This window comes from Chiloscyllium plagiosum, chromosome 11 (genome assembly GCF_004010195.1).
Source record: "Chiloscyllium plagiosum isolate BGI_BamShark_2017 chromosome 11, ASM401019v2, whole genome shotgun sequence".
Lineage (NCBI taxonomy): Eukaryota > Metazoa > Chordata > Chondrichthyes > Orectolobiformes > Hemiscylliidae > Chiloscyllium > Chiloscyllium plagiosum.
The window spans coordinates 93,815,624-93,840,952 of record NC_057720.1 but is presented as its reverse complement, the minus strand read 5'-3'; the positions used below and the strand labels follow the sequence as shown (position 1 = coordinate 93,840,952).

General features: G+C 44.6%; 1 protein-coding gene across 1 annotated transcript in view; it reads right to left on the bottom strand.

Annotated features, from left to right (window-relative positions):
* Positions 1 to 25,329, bottom strand: part of LOC122554086 (probable voltage-dependent R-type calcium channel subunit alpha-1E) — a 169,915-nt gene that overhangs the window by 105,110 nt on the left and 39,476 nt on the right. The window contains exon 3 of the mRNA XM_043698538.1: positions 8,150 to 8,241. Within this exon, the coding sequence (XP_043554473.1) occupies positions 8,150 to 8,241 (92 nt within the window). The remainder of the gene's footprint in view (positions 1 to 8,149; positions 8,242 to 25,329) is intronic.

The window sequence follows — 25,329 nt, the reverse complement described above, 5'->3', positions numbered from 1 at the left end:
CCTGGTGAACCTCCTCTGCACCCTCTCCAAAGCATCCACATCCTTTTGGTAAATGTGGCGACTAGAACTGTACGCAGTATTCCAAATGTGGCCAAGCCAAAGTCCGATACAATTCTAACATGACCTGCCAACTCTTGTACTCAGTACCCTATCCAGTGAAGGAAAGCATGCCATATGCCTTCTTGACAACTCTACTGACCTGTGTTGCCACCTTCAGGGAACAATGGACCTGAACACCCAGATCTCTCTGTACATCAATTTTCCCCAGCAATTTCCATTTACTGTATAGTTCGCTCTTAAATTGCATCTTCCAAAATGCATCACCTCGCATTTGTCTGGATTGAACTCCATCTGCCATTTCTCTGCCCAACTCTCCGATCTATCTATATTCTACTCTATTCTCTGACAGTCTCCTTCACTATCTGCTACTCCACCAATCTGAGTGTCATCTGCAAACTTGCTAATGAGGCAACCTATACCTTCCTCCAGATCATTTGTGTATATCACAAACAATAGTGGTCCCAGCACAGATCCCTGTGGGACACCACTGCAATGGACCTGAACACCCAGATCTCTCTGTACATCAATTTTCCCCAGGGCTTTTCCATTTACTATATAGTTCGCTCTTAAATTGCATCTTCCAAAATGCATCACCACGCATTTGTCTGGATTGAACTCCATCTGCCATTTCTCTGCCCAACTCTCCAATCTATCTATATTCTACTCTATTCTCTGACCGTCTCCTTCACTATCTGCTACTCCACCAATCTGAGTGTCATCTGCAAACTTGCTAATGAGGCAACCTATACCTTCCTCCAGATCATTTGTGTATATCACAAACAACAGTGGTCCCAGCACAGATCCCTGTGGGACACCACTGGTCACAGGTCTCCAGATCCCTGTGGGACACCACTGGTCACAGGTCTCCAGTTTGAGAAACTCCCTTCCATTACTACTCTCTATCTCCTGTTGCCCAGCCAGTTCTCTATTCATCTAGCTAGTACACCCTGGACCCCATGCGACTTCACCTTCTTCATCACCTACAATGGGGAACCTTATCAACGCTTTACTAAAGTCCACATATGTGACATCTACATACCTTCCCTCATCAAGCAACTTTGTTACCTCTTCAAAGAATTCTATTAGGTTTGTAAGACATGACCTTCCCTGCACAAAACCATGCTGCCTATCAATGATGAGCCCCTTTTCTTCCAAATGGGTATATATCCTATCCCTTAGTATCTTCTCCAGTAGCTTCCCTACCACTGACATCAGGCTCACAGGTCTGTAATTACCTTGATTATCCTAGGTACCCTTCTTAAACAAGGGGACAACATTAGCAATTCTCCAGTCCTCTGGGACATCCCCCGTTTTCAAGGATGCTGCAAAGTTATCTGTTAAAGCCTCAGCTATTGCCTCTCTCCCTTCCCTCAGTAACCTGGGATAGATCCCATCCAGTCCTGGGGATTTGTCCACCTTAATGCCTTTTCGAATACCCAACACTTCCTCCTTCCCTATGCCAACTTGACTGAGAGTAATCAATTTACCCTATCCTTGTCCCTCATGACTTTATAAACCTCTATAAAGTCACCCCTCAGCCTCCGACGCTCCAGGGAAAACAGCCCCAGCCTGTTCAGCCTCTCCCTATAGCTCAAACCCTCCAACCCTGGCAACATCCTTGTAAACCACAGCAGAATTATAGGAGGGGAGATAGTCTGGAGGATTTGTGGGACAGGGGGAGAGATTCTCTGGAAGTGACTTAGCCATAAAGGGATTTGAAAACAGGTATTAACATTTGAAAATCAAGTCATTGCTGGAGTCAAAGAAGGTTGGTCAGGACTGGGGTGAGGGGGTATCAGGACTTGCTGTGACCTATGACTGATGCAACACAGTATTAGTTCATTTCGACCCTATAGAAGGGAGAGTGTGGGAGAGCAGCCAGGAGTGTGTGAGAGTAATTTTCAATGAATTAGTGAATGGAAGAAGTAGGAAGGCATCAAACCTATTCTTTCAAGGGATTTGGGCATCACGGGGGAAGCCAATATTTGTTCCCCGACCCGAATTGTCCTTGAACTGAGGGGCTCCCAGCACCATTCAGAGGGCAATCATGCACATTGCTGTAGAGGTCTGGAGACACGTGGAGGTCAGAACATAAGGTTAGCCTTCATAAAGGAAACTGGTGAGCCAGACAGCTCATTGTCATGGGAACCATGACTGAGCTGAGCTTCCAATTCCCACATTATTTCATGAGATGTCCCGAGCTGCTGCGATGGAGTTTGAACCCATTTCCCCACAAGCATTCACCTGGGCCTCTAGATTCCTCATCCACCATCTCCTCAGCAACAGTTTAGTAACATACAGAAGGGAATGGAGACAGCTGTTATGAAGGTGTCGGTGTGTACTGTACCTTTAAGACAGAGAGGAAGCTAGCAAGGACTGACTGAAAGCACAGAGTGTACTGAACAATTTAAAAATGTAACACTTCATTGGAACAAATAGCTGGAGTTGCGTTGCCATGGAACAAAAACAAATTCAAATTCAGCTAATCAGTTTAAATGATGCCCCCGATATCAAAATCTAATCGAATTTGAATTTTGCTGTTTGGGATGACATCAAACCAATGAAATGATCTGATGTTTTGGGGTATAAAACTGGAACAGTTTTGGGGGAGAACTGCAAAGAGGTATAGGTACAGACTGCTAGCCCACTAGCTCTCTGAAAGGTATCTGTCCATAAGAAAAGTTGTGCAGCAGAAGTCTAAAGAAAAGATGACCCAGGAAAACACAGAGGAAACTCCGCAAAGGAGAATTAACAAAACTGACTGGTTTTGAAATGTGATTATTTTTTGTAAATCTTAATTTTTTTTTAATTGGACAAGTATTGTGGAGTGGGAGGTGAAAGATAGGTTTAAGAGAAAGGAGTTCTAAGTAGCTATTGTTTTAATGTTCTCTATTGGACCTAAAGAATAAAATTGTTAATTTTTACTTTAAAATAGTGACCTCTGGGATAGAACATAGAACAATACAGCGCAGAACAGGCCCTTCGATCCTCAATGCTACTCCAACCTGTGAACTATTCTCAGCTTGTCCCCCTACACTATCCCATCATCATCCATGTGCTTATCTAAGGATTGTTTAAATCTCCCTAGTTCTTTGCCTCTTGAAATTTAACAGGTTACAGCGTGAGGTGAGCCTCCCTGTGCGTCAGGTTGAAATTAGCAGAAGAGTTTACCCGGTGTGGTAACACAGCTAACAGACAGAGACTGACTGTTTAACACCAGTGGGAGAGAGAAAGCTCAAGGATGTGAAGGCGTTATGCCAGGAGAGTAAAAGAATAAGAAATCTGTGAGTCCGACTATTGAGCAGGAGGTCGGGTCAGGGCATGTGAGGTAAATAACCATTCCTTTTCAAAGTAAAGGATACACAAAGTGAACTTCAGGTGGAGGCCTAACTTGGAGGGTTTATTACTGAAACACTGACAGTCAGGACTGAGAATTGAATCCACCAGGAAAGATTGGGGGAAACAGTGGAGGGAAAGAAGGTTGGAATCACTTTGATGATGAGAAATGAGAGGTCGACAGCACAAAATTTGTGAAGTTAAAAATCACACAGCACGAGGTTATAGTCCACCTGACAAGCACCTGATGAAGGAGCATCGCTCTGAAAGCTAGCGCTTCCAAATAAACCTGCTGGACTATAACCTGGTGTTGTGTGATTTTTAATTTTCTAAACCCCAGTCCAACACCGGCATCTCCAAATCACAAAATCTATGGGTAGATTGAAGAGGTGGAAAATGCTTTCAGCCTGTCATGCGGGTTGAATACAGGACACCCTGCTAGCAGCTGTCAGAGGTTGCAAGGTCAGGGTGGTTTTAACGGGGGATTTTAACTTTCAGATTCACTGAGATAAACAAACTGTTATCTGGAGTGTGTGCCACTCAGGATCAATTTTCACTGCAATACATCCCAGAGACAGCAGAGGGCAGGCTGTATTAGAATCGACCATGAGTAATGAGCCAAATTTAGGGAGCAGCCTAATATTGCTGAGCATTTATAGATTTATTACATAAAATGATCGAGTTCAATGTGATCCTTGGAGGAGAGAAACGTGACACAGCTCCTATGATTCAGGATTTCGATCAGGCTGACTCCAGCAGACTGAGACAGAGAGTGTTCTGAGAGAATCTGTTAATGGGGATAGGGACGGATGATCAGTTGGAGGTATTGAAAGAGGAACCTCATGAGATACTGAACGGGTTTATAATCCACAGGGACAAGAGCAAAAATGACCCAAAATTACAAAGGAGGGAAGAGAATATGGAAACCAACAAAATTGAAAGTATTAGAGTGGTAAAGGCATAAAGAAACAGCAAAGACTGACAAAACAGAACAGACAGGAGCAACAATGTGAAAGGAATGTGTAAAGAAACCTCAGGGTGATACCAGTGGTTTGGCTAAGTGGGCAGAGAAGGGGCAAATGGGATTCAATCTGAAGAAATGGGAGGTCATGTATTTGGGGAGAACAAGCCTCATTTGTGTAATATCTCCTTGTATCCTGGCATCCAGATATCATTCTTATTAATCCTGGCTGTGTTCTTTCTGTTCCTGAAGTGTGGAGCCCAGATTTGATCACGTCAAAACTGCAAGGGTGGTCCAACATGGACTTTGTGCGAGTACAGCAGAATTTCTAACCCTTCCTTTTGTAGATATTGGCTGTTGATCAGTCATTTGACAAAAATCATCATGAACAGGTACACAGCAGCTCAAAATCTGGGTTTGGACAGCCACCCCATTAGAATTAGAATTGGCATTATTGTCACAAGAATACAGTGAAAGGTTTTACAAGTCACCACTTATGGCGCCATATTAAGGCCAAAATTGTAGGAATAAATTAGTAAAATAAAGAAATAAAAAGACCTTAATAACTTTGAAACAGAGGATATCAGTCCAGCTGCTCTGTAACTCCTTGCTGTTCTTGATACGACCAAGTGATTCCTAGAATTGTGCAATAAACTAAATGGTATCAGAGAGAACCTTTAGATTATGTTTGGGATATCATCAATGATCTCTCTGATTTTAGAACGAGCTTGCCTACAGAAGGCAGAGGGTCATGGTGGAAGGTTGCTTTTCTGGCTGGAGGTCTGTGCACAGTAGTGTCCTGTAGGAACTGTACTAAGACCTCTGCTGTTTGTGATATACGTAAATGATTTGGATGAAAATGTAGATGGGTAGGTTGATAAGTTCACAGACGACACATATATCGATGGATAGTGTAGAAGGTTGTCAAAGGATACAACAGGATATAGATCAGTTCCAGGTATGGGCAGAGAAATGGAGTTTAATCCGGCAAGTGTGTGAGGTGGTACACTTTGGGAGATCAAATGTTAAAGGAAAGTACATAGTTAATGGCAGGACCCTGAACAATTTTGATGTACAGAGGGATCTTGGGATTTAAGTCCGTAGCTCCCTGAAAGTGCGCACACAAGTAGATAGGGTGGTAATGAAAGTGTACAGCATGCTTGCCTTTATTGGTCAGGGCACTGAGTACAAGAGTCAGGCTGTCAGGATGCAGCTTTATAAGGCTTTGGTTAGACCACACAGAGTATTGCGTTCAACCCTGGTCACCACATGACAAGAAGAATGTGGAGGCTTTGAAGAGGATGCTTCCTGCATTAGAAGGCATGGGCTATAAGGAGAGGTTTGAAAAACTACGGGTGTTTTCTCTGGAGCAGCTGAGGGGAGACTCGATAAAAGTCGATAAAATTATAAGTTGCATAGATAGGGTTGACAGTCAGAATCTTTTTCCCAGAGTTGAAATGTCTAATACTAGGTGGCATACATTTAAGGTGAGAGCAGGCAAGTTCAAAGGAGATGTTCGGGGCAGGTTTTAGATTAGATTACTTACAGTGTGGAAACAGGCCCTTTGGCCCAACAAGTCCACACCGAACCTCCGAAGAGCAATTCCCCTTATTACCTAACACTACGGCCAATTTAGCATGGCCAATTCACCCTGACCTGCACATCTTCGGACTGTGGGAGGAAACCGGAGCACCCGGAGAAACCCGGGCAGAGAATGTGCAAACTCCACACAGAGAGTTGCCTGAGGCGGGATTTGAACCCAGGTCTCTGGTGCTGTGAGGTAGCAGTGCTAACCACTGTGCCACCGTGCCACCCAGGTTCTTTTACTGAGAGAGTGGTAGGTATCTGGAATGCGTTGTCAGGGATGGTGGTGGAGGCAGACATGTCGGGCAGTTTAGGCGCTTTTAAATAAGCACATGAAATACAAGGAATGGAGAGATATGAACCAAGGCCAGGCAGAGGGGATTAGTTTAATTTGGCTGAATGTTCAGCACAGCATCATGGGTTCCTGTGCTGTACAGTTCCATAACTTATCTTGAAACCAGGGGATGGAATCCGCCTGATCCGAGAGATATGTTACTCTCTGGGCTACAATTTTCTTTCCTTTTGATAGTGTTAACCTTATCATGGTCTTATCCCTGTTTCAAAGTGCATGCCTTGACGACGTTTGGTATAAACATTTCATCCTCTGTGTTCATGAGTTTCAAGGTTCACTAGGTTAAGTACCGAAACGGAGGGACTTTCTTATAAGGAGAGGTTGAGCAGGCTGGGCCCGTCCTTGTTGGAGTTTATTAGAAAGGGAGGAAACCTGATGACACACATAAGGTTTTCTTGTGGCTTGGAAGGGTATATGTGGAAAGGTTACTTCTCCTTGTGGGAGAGACTGGGACCAAAGGGCATCATCACAGGAAAATGCCAGATCAAGCCAGACATTGGAACCTCTCTATTTAGAGGGTAAGGAATCCATGCAGGAATCATTAAATAGACTAAGGGCCATCTGAGAGACCAATAAAAAGTGGGGTTAAGGTCACAAGTAGATCAGTCATGATCATGTTGAATGAAAGAGCAGGCTTCAGGGGTCAAAATGATTCCTTCCGTTTTTAGTTCTTACGTTCTTATATATGGAACTGCAGCAGGTGGACTGCAGTGGTTCACGAAGGCAACCCTTCACCACCTTCTCCAGGGGCAACTAGGGATGGGCAACAAATGCTGGCCAGTCAGAGACACCCACATCTTACAGTTTAAATTTTATTTTAAAATGTACCTGTCCTAGAAGTGATGATGGGGACAGTGTCAAGCTTTCAAGTTATAAGTGCAGAGGTAGATTTACTTTTAGTTAGAAAGAATAGGGGGAGCTTTATTCTGTGTCTAATCTCATGCTGTTCCTGTCCTGGGAGTATTTTCTGCGAACAGTGTAGAGAGAGCTTTCTTCTGCACCTAATACTGTGGTTCTATGTCCTGGGAGTATTTGATAGGAATAGTGCCAAGGGAGTTTCACTCTTTATCTAACCCCATGCTATCCCTGTCCTAGGACTGTTAGACATAGGACAGTGTCGAGAGAGCTTTACTCTTTATCTAACCCCATGCTGTGCTGTCCTGGAGTGTTTGATGGGGAATTGTGTAGAGAGAGCTTCATTCTGTATATAACCCCATGCTGTCCCTGTCCTGGGACTATTTGACAGGGGACAGTGTCAAGGCAGTTTTACTCTGTAACTAATCCCGCGCTGTCTACATAGACTCATAGAGATGTACAGCATGGAAACAGACCCTTCGGTGCAACCCGTCCATGCCGACCAGATATCCCAACCCAATCTAGTCCCATCTGCCAGCGCCCGGCCCATATCCCTCCAAACCCTTCCTATTCATATACCCATCCAGATGCCTCTTAAATGTTGCAATTGTACCAGTCTCTGTTTGTTGGGGGACTGTGTGGAGCTGGCTATACTTTGCACCTAACCCCATGCTGTCCCTGTCCTGGGAGTATTTGATGGGCACAGTGATGAGGGAGCTTTATTTTCAATTTGAGAGTGTACAGGGAGCTTTACTTTCAGCTTAAAAGAGTTGAACGAGCTGAGCATCCATATCTAACGCTGTGTTGCCCCTGTCCTGAGTGTCTTCAGTGGTGACAAGTGTTTACTTTCAGTTTTTAAAATGTAGAGAGAGCTTGACTTTCTGTCTGCGTTCGGTTTAAATTAGAAGCTGTGTCAGTGCCTCGACCCTTCAGGATAATGCTGCCACCTGCTGATGAGCAAGTTTCGAACATGGTTAACTGGGCACGAACAGTGCACTTACTGGGAATTCCTGACACCAGTTTGAGGGGTCTAAGCACACGGACGGCCCTCAGGGTTCGCAGATTGAAGTGTGTCGCTGCTGTTGCCAGGAGCCTGGAAGCAGAAAAGGAGAGAGAGAGAGAGTTCATTAGTGTGCCTTGCAAGTCCCTTCAATAGTAGCTCATCAAGGGGCAGGCTGCATTCACCTTTCTCCACCTGACACTCAGTGAATTAATCAAAGCCAGCAGCGCTGAGTGTTGGACTGCACCCTTGAATTTGAGTTGGTGATGATGGAGACTGAGAGCCTGTGTTTGCAGAGATATTAATCACTCCTGCTGCGGTGACACTCTCCCCCAGTCACCATACCTCTTTGTGCAACACCTTCTGCCGACACTGCTCCTGAACTCTGCTGGTTTCCTCACCCAGGAAACTAGATTTCCAACCCCAAATGCCAGCCATCTGTCAGGTTTGCTTGTCCCTTCAAACACCCTGACATTTACCCCTCCGACCCTCCCGCACCGAACAACCAGCTCCCTGCATTCTCACGACTAACATCAAGGCTCATCATCTCACACATGGACTCATTCCTGACCACAGCCTCCGAAGATTGGGACATGGGGGAGGCAGGGCTGCCTTATGAAGGTGAGATTAGATTCCCTACAGTGTGGAAACAGTCCCTTCGGCCCAACAAGTCCATACCCACCCCTCCGGAGAGCAACCCACCCAGACCCATTCCCCTACATTTACCCCTGTACCTAACACTACAGGCAATTTAGCATGGCCAATTCACCTGACCTGCACATTTTTGGACTGTGAGAGGAAACCGGAGCACCCGGAGGAAATGCACGCAGACACGGGGAGAATGTGCAAAGGTCCGCACAGACAGTCGCCCAAGGTAGGAATTGAACCTGGGATCCTGGCACTGTGAGGCAGCAGTGCTAACCAGTAAGCCACCGTGCCGCCCCCACGAGGCTTGTATTCAGTGGAGTTGAGTAGAATGGTGGAGGAGTTCTCAGAGAAACCGATAAAATTCAAACTGGATGAGACAAGGTAATCACAGGAAGGAGCTCGGAAACAGAGGTCACAGTTTAAGGACATGGCATTGGCCGTTTAGAATTGAAATGAGGAGAATTGTCTTCACCCTGAGAATGCTGAGCCCATGGAATTCTCTGCCACAGAATGTAGTTGAAGCCAAAACATTGAATGTTCACAAGAAGGAGTTAGATATAGTTTTTAGGGGTAAAGGGATCAAAAAGCATCGGGGAGAAAGTGGGAGCAGGGGGCTGAATTGGATGATCAGCCATGACCACACTGAATGACTGAACAGGTTAGGAGAGATGAATGGCTTGTTCTAGCATTCCAGCTTGTTCTAGCATTCAATCAATTTGGGGCAGATGTGTATCCAAATGAACTTCATTTTTCTATCACTCTTCCACAAGCTAATGAAACTCTTTCCCAAGAAAAGTGCAAGCTCCCCAGACCTCCAACACCCCCAGCTTTTTAACCATTTGCCAACTGCTTTTTGGGACAGTGAGTTCCAGATCTTCACCAGCTTTTGTCGAACTGAAGCGCTACATGGGACATCCCGGCAAACAGCCTGACTCAAACTTTAAACTGCCATCAGCCTCTTCTGAATGTTGTCCCTACAAAGAAGGGCTCCTCAGTCTCAGCCCCATCAAATGTCTCATTCAAGTCAGCTATTTATTGTTCATTTGAAAGGAAATGCAAAGCTAGCCTCTACAACATGTTCTTCCAATCGGGATCTTTTCATCCCAAGACAGACCTCAATAACTTTAAGCTGAAGTTTCTCCACAGCTTTGGAGAATATTTTTATTTATTCATTCATTTTGTGGGATGTGGCTTGCCAGCATTTATTGCCTGTCCCTAGTTGCCCTTGAGAAGGTGGTGGTGAGCTGCCATCTTGAAACGCTGCAGTGCCCTTGCTGTGGGTTTCCCCCACAATGCCATTAGGGAGGGGTTTCCAGGATTTTGTCCCAGCGACAGCAAAGAAATTCCACGTGAGGATGGTGAGTGGCTTGAAGGGGGACTTGAAGATGGTGTTGCTCCCATGTAGGTACTGCCCTTATCCTGCTAGATGGAAGTGGTCATGTGTTCGGAAGGTGCTATGAGAATCTTTGGTGAAGTTCTGGAGTACATCGTGCATATAGTAAACACTGCTGCTACTGAGCAATGCTGGCAGATGGAATGAATGTTTGTGGATGCAGTGCCAGTCAAATGGGTTGCTTTGTCCCGGATGGTGTTGAGCTTCTTGAGAGACATTGGGGCTGCACTCATCGAGGGAAGTGGGGACTATTCCATCACACCCCTGACTTGTGCCTTGTAGATGGTGGACAGGCTTTCGGGAGTTACTTGCCACAGTATTCCTCGACTCTGACCTGGGTCTGGTAGCCACTGCTTTTATGTGGTGAGTTCATTTGAGTTTCTGATAGCTCCCAGGATGTTGACAGTGGGAATTCAGTGATGGTAACACCACTGAATTTCAAGGGGTGGTGGTTAGATTGTCTCCTATTGGTGATGGTCATAGCCTGGCATTTATGTGGTCTGAATGATACTTGCTACTTGTCAGCCCAAGATATTGTCCAGATCTTGATACATTTGGACATGGTCTGCTTCAGTGTCTGCGGAGTCGCGAATGGTGTTGAACATTGTGCAATCATTGGTGAACATCTCCATTTCTGTTGGAGGGAAGGTCATTGATGAAGCAGCTGAAGACAGTTGGGCCGAGGACACTACCCTGAGGAACTCCTGTAGAGATGTCCTGGAGCTGAGATGACTGACCTCCAAAACCCACCACCATCATCCTACGTGTCAGGTCTGGTTCTAACCACTGGAGAGCTTTCCCCCAATACCCACTGATTCCAGTTGTGCCAGGGTCCTTCATGCCACACTTGGTTGAATGCAGCCTTGATGCCAAGGGATGTTATTCTCCCCTCCCCTCTGGAATCCAACTCTTTTGTCCATGTTTGAACCAAGGCTGTAATGAGGTCAGGAGCTGAGTGGCCCTGGCGGAACCCAAACTGGGTGTCACCGAGCAGGTTATTGCTGAGCGGGTGCTGCTTGATAGTGCAGTTGATGACAACTTCCATCATTCTTCTGATGACTGAAAGTTGACTGATGGGGCAGTAATTGGCTGGGTTGGATTTGTCCTTTTTTTTAATGTACAAGACATACTTGGGCAATTTTCCATATTGTTGGGTTGATGCCCATGTTGTAAGTGTACTGGGACAGCTTGGCTAAGGAAGCGACAAATTCTGGACCACAAATCTTTGGTACTATCGCTGGGATGTTATCAGGGCCCATAGCTTTTGCAATACCCAGTGCCTCCGACAGTTTCTTGATATCACGTGGAGTGAATTGAAATGGCTGAAGATTGATATCTGTAACGCTGGAGATGGATCATCCACTCAGCACCTCTGGCTGAAGATTACTGCGAAAGCTTCAGCCTTATCTTTTGCCCTGATGTGCTGGGCTCTTCCATCATTGAGGATGGGGATATTTGTGGAGTCTCCTCATCCAGTGAGATGTTTAATCGTCCACCACCACTCATGACTGGACGTGACAGGACTGCAGAGCTTAGATCTGACCCGTTGGTTGTGGGATCACTAAGCTCTGTCTATCACTTGCTGCTTCTGCTGTTTGGCAAGTAGTTCAGTTTGGTGGCTTCAACACATGGGCAGCTCATCTTCACGCATGCCTGGTGCTGCCCCTGACATGCCCTCCTGAATTCTCCATTTAACCAGGGTTGACGGCCATGGCTTGAGTGGGGGATATGCTGGACCATGAGGTTACAGATTGTGCTGGAGTACAAGTTCTGCTGCTGTTGATGACCCACTTCATGGATGCCCAGTCTGGAGTTGCTAGATCTATTCGAAGTCTGTCCCATTTAGCACGGTGATGGTGCCACACAACACAATAGAGGTAATTCTTAATGTGAAGGCAGGAGTTGGTCTCCACAAGGCCAGAGCGGTGGTCACCCTTACTGATACGGTCATGGACAGATGCATCCACAGCTGGCAGATTTGTAAGAATGAGGTCAAGTATGTTTTTCCCTCTTGTTAGTTTCCTCACCACCTGCCGCAGACCCAGTTTAGCAGCAACTGGCTCTGGAGTGACTTGTAGGGCAGCCCAGATGAAGATGGTCAATTGCCTTCCCTGAATGACATTCGTGAACCAGATGGGTTTTTCCAACAATTGACAATCATTTCATGGTCATCAGTAGATTCTTAATTCCAGATTTTATGGGGTTTTTTAAAAAAATTCAATTCCATCATCTGCTGTTGCAGAATTCAAACGTGGTTCACCAGAATACTGTCTGAATCTCTGGGTTAATAGTCTCGCAATAATACCATTAGGTCATCACCTTGCCAAACCCCATACGTGGGGAGAAATATGGAATATTGGGGGATATGGCGAAAAGGTCAGGTCGTGGAACTGAGGGAGAGGGGTAGAAGGTGAAGTAGTGGGATCGAGGGAAATGGGGAGGTGAGGAGACAGGATTGAGGCTTATGGAGTAAAGATGAGGTGGTGGGATTGAGGGAGAAAGGGAGACGGTGAGGAGATGGGATTGAAGGAGACAGGGAGAAAGTAAGGAGGTGGGATTGAGGGATACAGGGAGAAGGTGATTATAGCGGGTGATCCAAAATTGGAAAGAAGCTGAGTTGGTTGGTTGGGGAAGTACAAGGTGACAAAATAGGGAGAAGCTGTGGATGGATTTAAAGGTAAGTAAGCTTTGGGAATCACGTCATCTCTTGAAGCCAGCTCTTCTGTGCACAATTGGATCAAGATTGTAATGAGTCTGAAGCAGGCAGAACTCAAACTGAGCACTGGTGATCAGGTTCTTGCTGAGGAAGTGCTGCTCAATCACATTACCAATGACATTTTCCATCAATTTGCTAAGAATGACAGTAGTCTAATGAGGCCAGTTTGCATTTTCCAGCTTTTTCCACATGGTTGGGTAGATGCCAGTGTTGTAGCTGTACTCATGGTGGTGATGACGGTTGCCATGGTAATGACTGCTACATTGCTGGTGATGGTGGTTGCAGTGCTGGTAATGAGTGGTAATGATGGTTGCAGTGGTGGCGATGATTGTGGTGTTGGTACTGGTTGTGGTGAGAGTGATTGCAGCGGTGATGATGTTGCCGTGGTGGTGGTTAAAGTGGTAGAGTTGATGTTGACAGTGATCATGATAGTGATGGTTGCAATGGTATGTTGATATTGATCATGTGGTGATGGTTATAGTTGTACGTTTGATGTTTATCGTAGTGGTGATGGTTACAGTGGTATATTGATGGTGTTTGTGGTGGTGGTGGTTACAGTGTTGATGTTGTGGTGATCATGGTAGTGGTGGTAGCTACATTGGTAGTGTTACGTTGACGGTGATTATGGCTTTGGTGATTACAGTGGTAATGTTTATAGGGATTGTGGTGTTACTGGTTACAGTGGTAATGTTTATAGGGATTGTGGTGTTACTGGTTACAGTGGTAACGTTCACAGGGATTGTGGTGTTGGTGGTTATGTGGTAATGTTTACAGGGACTGTGGTGTTGTTGGTTATAGTGGTAATATTTACAGTGATTGTGGCATTGGTGGTTACAGTGGTAATGTTTATAGGGATTGTGGTTACAGTGGTAATGTTCATAGGGATTGCGGTTACAGTGGTAATGTTCATCATGATTGTGGTTACAGTGGTAATGTTTATAGGGATTGTGGTTAAAAAGGTAATGTTCATAGTGATTGTGGTTACAGTGGTAATGTTCATAGGGATTGCGGTTACAGTGGTAATATTCATAGGGATTGCAGTTACACTGGTAATGCTCATAGTGATTGCGGTTACACTGGTAATGTTTATAGGGATTGTGGTTACACTGGTAATGTACATAGTGATTGCGGTTACAGTGGTAATGTTTATAGAGATTGTGGTTACGGTGGTAATGTTCATAGTGATTGTGGTTACAGTGGTAATGTTTATAGGGATTGTGGTTACAGTGGTAATGTTTATAGGGATTGTGGTTACGGTGGTAATGTTCATAGTGATTGCGGTTACAGTGGTAATGTTTATAGGGATTGCGGTTACGGTGGTAATGTTCATAGGGATTGTGGTTACACTGGTAATGTTTATAGGGATTGCGGTTACGGTGGTAATGTTTATAGGGATTGTGGTTACGGTGGTAATGTTTATAGGGATTGTGGTTACACTGGTAATGTTCATCGTGATTGTGGTTACAGTGGTAATGTTTATAGGGATTGTGGTTACAGTGGTAATGTTCATAGTGATTGCGGTTACAGTGGTAATGTTTATAGGGATTGCGGTTACGGTGGTAATGTTAATAGGGATTGCGGTTATGGTGGTAATGTTTATAGGGATAGCAGTTACGGTGGTAATGTTCATAGTGATTGCGGTTACGGTGGTAATGTTTATAGGGATTGTGGTTACGGTGGTAATGTTCATAGGGATTGTGGTTATGGTGGTAATGTTCATAGGGATTACGGTTACGGTGGTAATGTTCATAGGGATTGCGGTTATGGTGGTAACGTTCATAGGGATTGTGGTTACGGTGGTAATGTTTATAGCGATTGTGGTGTTGGTGGTTACAGTGGTAGCATTGATGCTGAAGGTGATTATAGTGTTGACAATGGTGATGATGAAACAAATGTTAGCTGGTCACATGAGACTGAAGAGTGTAGAAGGGTTTGCGGAACATCCAAACTGAACAGCAGCTGAACAAGCTGGTCCCATAGGGAACGAATGTTACTGAACATTAACTGCATTATTTAACATCCTGTTGTCTCTGTGACAGACAATTCCTTTCATTTCATCTCCCTCATGGCCTCCCATAAACACCATAAGTAAAGCAGAAAAACATCTTCCGTTGTTTAATTTTATATTCTCTTGCCTTGAGGGACATCTGTCAGTTTGAGGGATTCTTTGAGCACTGTTTGCTTTATGTGCATTCTAACCTGGTCAACCACCTCAGGCGCTCCTCATTGCAAGATGTTAAATATTGACGAGGTTTTGAAAGGCCACTCATTAGAGTCCCCTGGGCTCATTCAGTTTGATGCTTCTTAGAATGATTATTTTTACCATTTGTCACAGTATGGCTCCAGGCTGTCTGCATGTATCTATCTCTCTCTCTCTCTCTCCCCCCCCCTTCCTCTTCTTTCTCTTTCTGTATTTTCCCATTTACTTGATCTGTGATTGTTTTGGTCAAGATTAAATACTCACAACTTGTCCCACTGAGTTAAATTGATTCACAGACCACTCCAGCGAGTGGCTCCCAATGATTTAGCCACCAATCTCCGTGAATTACTGAGACACGCATTCTCAGACAGGCTGGCTTTGAGATTAACTGTTAAATCAATTAGCCTTCTGGTCCCCAAAGTAGGGGGTTTTGCTCTTTGCCTTGAGCAGATTTAAAGTGGTAAGATTGAGAGATCTGATAAAAATCTGCAAGTACAGCACTAGGGTGTCAGTCATGGAGATCTAGAGCACAGGCCAATGGCCTTTGGCCCACTGCATCTGTACCAATCAGAAACAGCCACCTGCCTATTCTAATCCCATTTCTCAGCACTTGGTCCATAGCCTTGTATGCCTTGGCATCATAAATTCACATCTAAATGCTTCTTCAATGTGATGAGGGTTTCTGTCTCTCCTACCCTGACAGGCAATAAGATCCAGATTCCCACCACCACCTGGGTGGAAATGTTCTTCCTCACATTTTCACGAAACCTCCTGTTCCTTACGTTAAATATATGATCCTAGTCATTGATCCCTCCATCAAGGAGAAAGGTTCCTTCATACCTACTTTGTCTATTCCTCTCATAATTTTCTACACCTCAGTCATGTCCCCTCCCAATCTCCTCTGCTCCATGGAAAACAACTCCAGTCTGTCCAATCTCTCCTCATAATGAAACTCTCCAGCCCAGGCACCATCCTGGTAAATCTCCTCTGCACCCTCTCCAGCGATATCACACCCTCCCATGTCATGGATTCCAGAACTGCACATAGCGACACCAGCTGTGCAAAAGTGAGGATTGCAGATGCTGGAGATCAGAGTCGAGAGTGCGGGGCTGGGAAATCACAGCAGGTCAGGCAGCATCCAAGGAGCAGGTGGTTTGACATCCTGATGAAGGGCTTTTGCCTGAAACGTCAATTTTCCTGCTCCTCGGATGCTGCCTGACCTGCTGTGCTTTTCCAGCAGCACACTCTCAAGTCCAGCTGTGGCCTAACCAATGTTTTATATAGTTCCATCATCACCTCCCTGCTCTTAAACTCTTTTCCTCGGCTAATAAAGGCAAGTATCCAGTATACCTTCTTCAGTACTTTATCCATGTGCCCTGACACACACACACACACACACACACACACACACACACACACACACACACACACACACACACACGTACTCAAGCACCTGTTGTGGAGTTTGATACAAAAAAAACCTCTTAGCCCAGGAAGGCAAGCTGAAGAGGTCTGGTAGTGGGCCTTCCAGATACAGAAGGGAGTGGGAAAAGAAAGGGAAGGAGTTGAGCCTCAACTACAGAGAGGAAAGAAAGATCAAATTGAATCACCCATGCCTGCAGTCACAGTTATAATGAAGCTCTACAAGGAATAATGGCAATGCTGGAGTTTGCAATGAGTAACCTTTCTTGCATCTGACGATTCAGTTAGAGGGAAGTAGAACTTATTAGAACTCAGTGTGTAACGCACAAACTTCCAATACTGATTCCAAAATGTCACACCAATCAGTGTTTCACAGCCGTTTCCTTTTCAATCTAATTCTCCCCCACTGATTCCTCTTATATTCAGCTCAATCTTCGCTTCTTTCTCTTTTGCTCTTGTCTCTCATTCCGACGTCTCCCTTTCTCTCATTTTGGCTCTTTACTTTCTGCTCCCTGTATGCCTGTCTCTCGTGATGCTTCACTCTTCGGACATTATACGTGAAAGGTAAAACTGTGCAGCGTTAAGGGGAACAGGGAGCGGGCACTTGGGACTCAGTTGATACTAGTGCCAAAGGTCTGGATGTGGAAAGTGAACGTACAATCGGCAAGTTTGAAGATGACAGAAAAATATGTGGGGAAACAAGTGTGAGGATGAAACAGAGTCCGCAAGGGGAAACACACAGATTAAAGGAACGATAAAATTAGCAGATGGAATATAATCTGGGGAAATGTGAGGTTACGCACTTTGGTTGGAAGAATAGAGGAGCTAAGTATTAGTTGAAGGGAGCAAGACTGCAGAAAGCTGCAGGACAGAAGGTTTAGGGAATCCTTGTCCAAGAAATACAAAAAAAGCATCCAAATTCAGTGGGTAATAGGAAAGGCAAGTGGAATGTTGGTCCTAATTTCAAAGGCAATGGACTATAAAACATTACTGAAGTTTTACCAAAACCATACCTGTATACTATAAGAGTTTTGGGGCCCTTTATCTAAAGGAAGATAGACTGGCAATGTCCACTTGGCCAATCCCAGGTATGGAGGGAGTGTCTTACGAGGAGAAATTGAGTAGGTTGGGCGTGTGCTCTATGCACTTCACAAGAATGAGAGGTGACCTTATTGAAAGATTCTGATGGAACTTGACAGTGTAGATGTGGAGAGGTTGTTTCCCTTTGAGGGAGAGAGTAGGACCAGAGTGCATTATCTCAGAAGATGTGGTCGCCCACTTAAGACAGAGCTGAGGAGGAATTTCTTCCCTCAGAGGGGAATGATTCTTCACCGCAAACAGCTGTCAAGCTGAGAGAAACAGATTTCTAATCAGTAAGCGAGTCAAGGGTTATAGGGAAAACAAAGGTAAGTGGAGTTGAAGATTGTCAGATCTGCCACGATCTCATTGAATAGCTGAGCAGATTTGATGGGCAGAACGGCTTACACCTGCTCCTAACTCTCATCATTTTGATGGTCTGTGAACCTCTGTCTGGACTGCATCACTCCCTCAGTCTCTTTCTCTTTGCTTTGACAATCAAGCGATTTGACACAAAAAAAATGTGAACAAAATAATGGACGGTTACCTGGCAGCCAAGGCATCTCCATGGCGATCAGCTGCATGAATTGCAGGCTGCCAGGGTTGGGTGACATCTGAACGACTGGAATGCTAAGCACTGGGAACAGGGTAACAGAGCATTGTTCCCTGAGCTCTCGAATGAATGCCCCCATCCCCCCCCTCCATTCCACAACCAGGTTGTGCCTTAGAGTTTGCTGAAGCACTGTTGTCGGGACGGGCAATTAGCACATGTCATGTTGTGGCCTTCTCATTTCAGTCACTGTAATTAGCTCATTGACATCTTCCTTCAGTGACCTGTATGAGGTCAACTATTGCTCCTGCTGTGGCATGAAAAACGCACTGCCATTTTTCACAAGCACACTGACGACACCCTGGTCCACCTCACCCATCCATCCTCCTCACATCTCAACTGCCTTGAAGCTGTCACATCACTCACCTGGCTTCTAGAACGAGGTGAGTCGAGAAAAGCAAGTCACACTGGATGTCAGAGATCTGAACAAACAGAGATAACTGCTGGAGAAATTCAGCAGGTATCTGTGGAGAGTTTTCCGGCATTCTCTGTGGATGGATTAGATACTTCCTCTTGCTAACTATTAGGAAGAGCTAAGTCTTCAGTCCCTTTCTGACTTTATTTCCTGGTTGGAGAAAGTGAGGGCTGAAGAATTCCTGAAGAAGGGCTCATGCCCGAAACATCGATTCTCCTGCTCCTTGGATGCTGCCTGACCTGCTGCGCTTTTCCAGCAACACATTTTCAGCTCTTTATTTCCTGGTCATCAGTTTCACCCTCCACAGCCTACTCCAGCCATTGTGGGCAGTGGAACCAGTCTATCTATGTACATAGTGGCCTATTTGACAGAGATGAGCTCCTCACTACATATCCACCTCATTGTTTGAGGAGGGGACATGGTGGCTCAGTGGTTAGCACTGCTGTCTCACAGTACCAGTGACCCAGGTTCAAGTCCACCCTCAGGTGATGTCTTTGTGGAGTTTGTACTTGTCCACGTATGTTTCCTCCCACAGTCCAACGGTGTGCAGGTTAGGTGGATTGGCTATGCTAAATTGCCCTGTAGTATCCTGGAATGTGTAGGTTATGTGGATTAGCCATGAGAAATGCAAGGTTATGGGAATAGAGTAGGTGGGATACTCTTTGGAGAGTCAGTTCAGACTGAACGAGCAAAATGACCTCTTTCCATACTGTAGGAATTTTATGATAACTGGAAACTGTCTGTCCCCATAATGGATCCATTTTCTCACCTCCATATCTGCTCCTTTGCTCCCCCACAGCTTTGACTTTTCCAATCGCTTCTCACAATCCTCAAGCATCAAGCTACCCAGGTCTCTGCTCCTGTTGCAATATGGTCATTCAGTCAACATTACTGTGCTTGCTGAGCTGCACTGGCTCCCAGTTGCCGCCACACAAAACCTCTCACCCTTGTGTTCATGCGCCACCTTCTGATCGTTGAATTCTCCACCAACCGCGGAGCTCTCTGATGTATTGGCACTCTGCCAGTTCTGATCTCTCGTTGACGTTTTTGCTCAGTCGTTTAAATATTACCTCACACAGCTTGTGCAAACATACAAACTAGAAGCAGTAGACCATGAGGTGCTTCACTGTTCAGTAAAGATTGTGTTTGTTTCTGTACTGAACCTAACTAACACTCCATTCCCCAACTGAACAAGAATCCATCCATTGTGGTCTTCAAAATATTCAATGACTCTGCCACTCTCTGAGGCACAGAGTTCCAAAGTCGAACAACTCTCAAGAAGAAAAAACAATCCCTCATCTCTGTTCTGAAAACTGACTGATTACCGTAAAACAGTGCTCCCTAGTTCGGGACTGACCCACGAAAGCAAACACCCTTTCCACATCCACCTTGTCAAGCCCATTCAGGATCTCATACACTGCAATCAAATCACCCCTTGATCACCTAAACCCCAGTGGAAACAAGCCTAGTCTGTCCAACCTTTTCTCATAAGACAACCTAGTCACTCCAGGTTCCAATCTAAATCTCTGTTGAGTCATCTCAAATGTACTTAAATAAGGAGACCTAAACAGCACACGGTATACAAGATGCGGTCTCACCAGTGCCCTGTATAACTGACACAGAACATCCTTAACACTTTGTCTAGTTCCTCACATAATAAAGGATAACGTCCCATTCATCATCTTGATAATGTCTAGTATCCACATACTTTCTGTGATTCACACACTGGAACATCTAGATCCCTCCAAATTCTGTCATCACTCTCCATTTAAGTAATCCCCTGCATTTTCATTCTCCCAACCAAAGGGAACAGCTCCACATTTTCCCACATTACGCTCCATCAGCCAGATGTTTTGCTCACTCACTCAACCTACCCACACCCATCTGCAAACTCCTTGTGTCTTCAGTTTGAATTTATCTGATAAGACTCTTACGAGTCAACTCAAGATCTTGTACCATGTCAAAGCTTTCATAAAAATGCAAGTTGTTGTTGTTATCTTTCTGTGGGACGTATTATTAAGTTAATAGATGTGTTGAGGGGCAAATCATGTTAAGATAATATGCTGAAAGTTTTGATGAGATAACACAGAGATAACACATACATCAACACTTTTTGATGTAATGAACATGGATTTTAAAAAGACAGTAGATGAAAGATCTGTGGACAAACTGAGAGCTTGCCGATTAAAAGGGATAGTAGCAAAATGGATACGGAATAAGTACAGTGACCAAACATCGGGGGATGTTTTTCGGGTTTAGGAAGTTTTCAAGTGGAGCTCTGCAGGGTTCAGCTTAAGGACGCTTGATATTCCTGATATATCTTAATGACCAAGGCTAATGGGATTTAAATACAATAAATTAAAACCCATAATACCAAATTAATCATAGTAATGGCGACCAAGAAACAATTGTCTATGTTATAAAATCTCTTTGGGGTTCACTAGTGCCCTTTAGGGAAGGAAATCGGATGTATTGATGGACTGTTGTCACATGTACCCAGATCCAGTGAAAAGTGTTGTTTTGCGTACTCTACCGGCAGATTATACCATCCAAAGTGCATCAGGGTAGCAGAACAGAGTGCAAGATATCATGTTACAGCTGCAGAAAAGTTGCAGAGTGCAGTCAGAATTAACACATGACACGTCCGTTCAAAAGTCTGATAACAGTGGGGAAGAAGCCGTTCTTGAATCTGTTCATTCATATATTCAAACTCTTACGTCTTCTGCCTGACGGAAGAGGGTGGAAGAGAGTATAAGTTAACCTGGTCTGGCCTCTATGTGATTCCAGACCCACAACAATGTGGTTGTCTCTTAATTGCCTTTCGGGCAAACCTTTCGGTTCAAGGCCAGTGAGGGATGGTGACAAATGTTGGCTGTGCCAGTAACACACATATGCCAATAAAACAATTAAAAAAGAAACACTTCTACACAAAATTCTGTAAGTATCCATCTCGAACGTGCTCAAAGTTGGGGGTATGTACAGCTCTATCGGCCAGGGAATTCCAAAAGTTCCATCACCCTGGGTCCAGAAATTCCAGCTCGTTCCAATCTGAGTGAAAATGTGGCCCTAGGCTGAGATGGGTCATTCAGCAGGTGGTCAAGTTTCAGAATTCTCTAGCCCAGAGGGCTGTATACACCCCAACAGAAGAAGCAGCCTCCCAGTCTCTACTCTATCAAGAGTTTTAATTAAACCACCTCTTAATTGCCTTCTGGGATGGCCAGGCAAACCTTCTGGTTCAAGGTCAGTGAGGGATGGTGACAAATATTGGCTGTGCCAGTGACAAGCACATGCCAATAAAAGAGAAACACTTCTACACAAAATTCTGTAAATATCCATCTCGAATATGCTCAAAGTTGGGAGTATATACAGCTCTATTGGGCAGGGTCCATCACCCCACTCAACCCGAAGTAAAAGAGAGAGGTTGGGCAGGGGTTAAACTTAATTGGGAGGAGATGCACACTGGTCTATAGCAGTGAAAAAGAGGAATAAGATGCATCAAGCAGTGACAGCATTAGTCATATTAGAGAACAAGGTACTTCCACATTACACAGGAGCTGAATAAGGAGGACTATGAGCAATACACTGACATGTAGATGACACAAAGATTGGTGGAGTGGCAGAAAGCATAAGGGACTGTCAGAGAATACAGGAGGATACTGGAGAGTTGGGCGAAAAAGTGGCAGATGGCTTTCAATCCAGACAAATGTGAGGTGATATATTTAGGAAAGACCAATTCTAGAGCGAATTACAATGAACGGAAGAGCCTTGGGAAAAGTTGATAGGCAGAGAGATCTGGGAGTACAGGTCCATTGTACCCTGAAGGTTGCTGCACAGGTGGATAGAGTGGTCGGTTGAGTAGGTTAGGTTTATTTGCATTAGAAAAAAGGAGATTGAGGGGGGACCTGATTGAGGTTTCCAAAATTGTGAAGGGTATAGACAGGGTGGATAGAGACAAGCTTTTTCCCAGGGTGAAGGATTCAATAACCAGAGGTCATGCTTTCAAAGTGAGAGGTGAAAAGTTTAAGGGGGATACACACGGAAAGTACTTCACACAGAGGGTGGTGGGTGTCTGGAACGCATTGCCAGCAGTGGTGGTAGAGGCAGGCACTGTAGGTTTATTTAAGGTGCCTCTGGACAGATGCAGGAGTAGGTGGGGAGCAGAGGGATACAGATGCTTAAGAATTGACCGACAGGTTTAGACATTACATTTGAATCGGCTCAGGCTTAGAGGGCCGAAGGGCCTGTTCCTGGGCTGTAAATTTTCTTTGTTCTTTGTATGTTTAGAATATCTTTGTGTCAACACACAAATAAGGTGAATAAGATGAGAGGACAACAGGCACAAATAGCCATGTGAGATTAGAATCTAATGGCACAACTTAAAAATGGAAAGAACAGGAAACTTAGTGTTCCAAGATAGGAAGCTTTTACAAAAGCTATGGGAGGGAAAAGGGGAGCTGGGGTTGGAGTAGTATTTCAGGATACATTGTAAAAGAGGAGAGAGAAGGTAAAGACGGATCACACTTGGTTAAAATTGCACTTGGGTTTCCAGAAGGCATTTCATTAAGTGGTGCATTAAAGGTTAGTGTGGAAAATAACACCTCCAGGTGTAGGAGGTAGCTTATTGGCATGGATAGAAGATTGGCAAACTAATGGGAAACAGTGTAGGAATATATGGGTCTTTTTCAAGCTGGTGAGACTTCACAAATGCAGCACCATGGGGATTGATGTTAGGGCCTCATCTCTTTCCAATCTATATTAATTTAGTGAAGCTAACTTTGCTGATGACACAAAGATAGGGAGGAAAATAAGTCATGAAGAGGATGTGCGGAGGTTACAAAAAATACCTAGTTAGGTTCAGCGGGCCAAATTGGAGCAAATGTAACACAATTTGAGAAACGGTCGTCCTTCACAGGAAAAATAAAAATGCATTTGATCTGCATGGTGAGAAATTGCAGAGCTCGGATACAGGAGGATCTGTATGTCCTACTGCAGAATTATAGCATGCAGGTACAGCAAGCAGTCAGGAAACCTATAGGGTATGAAGGTCTATTGAGAGGCAAATTGAATGCAACAGCAGGCAGGTTATGCTTCAGTTAGACAGGGCACTGGTGAGACTACATTTAGAGAACTGGTCTCCTTATTTAAGGAAGGATGTTAATGTGTTGCAGGCAGCTCAGAAGAGGTTTACCAATCCAAACTGAAATTAGAGGATTGTTTGATGTAGAAAGGTTGGACAGGTTTTGCTTGCGTGGAATTTAGAAGACTAAGAGGGCACTTGATTGAAACATACAAGATCCTGAGGGGTCCTGACCGGACAGAAATGGAGAGGACACTTCCTCTTATAGAAGAATTGGGAATGAGGGATCACTGTTAACCAACAGAGGTCTAATGTCAGAGTAAGGAGTTGCTCAGTATGGACAGAGATGAGGAGGAATTTCTTTGACAGGAGTGAATCTTTCGGATTCTTCACCTAAGGGCAGTCGAGACTGGGTCGTTAACTAAATTCAAGGTTAAGACAGACAGATTTTGTAATCAAGGGTTATGGGGAAAAAGCAAGAACGTGGATGATCAGATCAACCATTATCTCATCGAATGGCCGTGTAGATTTGACAGGCTGAATGGTCACCTCTGCTCCTACACCTTATGGTCACTGGACTAATAATCCAGAGGCCCAAAACAACTTTCTGGGAACATTGATCCAAATCCCAATATGACATATGGCAAAATTTGAATACAATGCAGAAAAATCTGTATTATAAAGCTAGTCTTAGACTATGGATGACTACCATCGCTTGCTCTCCAAATCGTTATTTTTCCAAAGTCCTTTAGGGAAGGAAATCTGTCATCCTTACCCGGCCTGGTCTACATATGACTCCACACCCAGAACAATGTGATTGACTTTCAAATGCGCTCTGAAATGGCAGTGAAAGAGAACGATGGATGGATGACAAATGTTGTCGTTGTAGTGACTTCACTTGCTAAGAAAGAATAAAGAATCAAAAATATGGCTGACTGAACCTGCTCCAATATTTGTTAATATCGTGGCTGATCTGATCAAGATCTGAACTCCACTTTCTAGTCTGGGCCCCTCAAGACAAGTAAGCCTTGAATATTTTGTGGCCTGGACTTGATTGCTGTCTTGGGATCAGAAGTCCACATAACTGCCTGAAGAAATTCTTCATCACCTCGATACTCAATAGCAGCCCCCTTATTCTGAAAGTGCTCCTCGTTCCACCTCTCCCCAGTTGTCGAATCCCCCATGAAATGAAAACATCCTGCCCGCATCTATCCTGTCGAGCATCTTTCAATGCAATCACCTCCCAGTTTTCTGAACACCTTCCCCAACATTTCCTCATCAGACAAGCCCTTCATCCCAGGACCCATCTCTGATCTGTCTCCAATGAAAGTGTATCTCTCCTTAGGTAAAAAGACCAAACTTCTATGGAGGATATGGTCTCACCAATGCCCTATGCCATTGTAGCAAGTCTTCACTACCTTTATAGGCAAAAGTGGGTACTGTGGATGTTGGAAATCAGAGTCCAGATTAGAGTGGTGCTGGAAAAGCACAGTAGGTCAAGCAGCACCCGAGGAGCAGGAAAATTGATGTTTCGGGCAAAAGCTCCACCCCCTTTGCACTGTCTTTCTTAAAGACTTGCTCTTCCTAGACACTGTTGTCTTATAATTCATATACCTATATTTT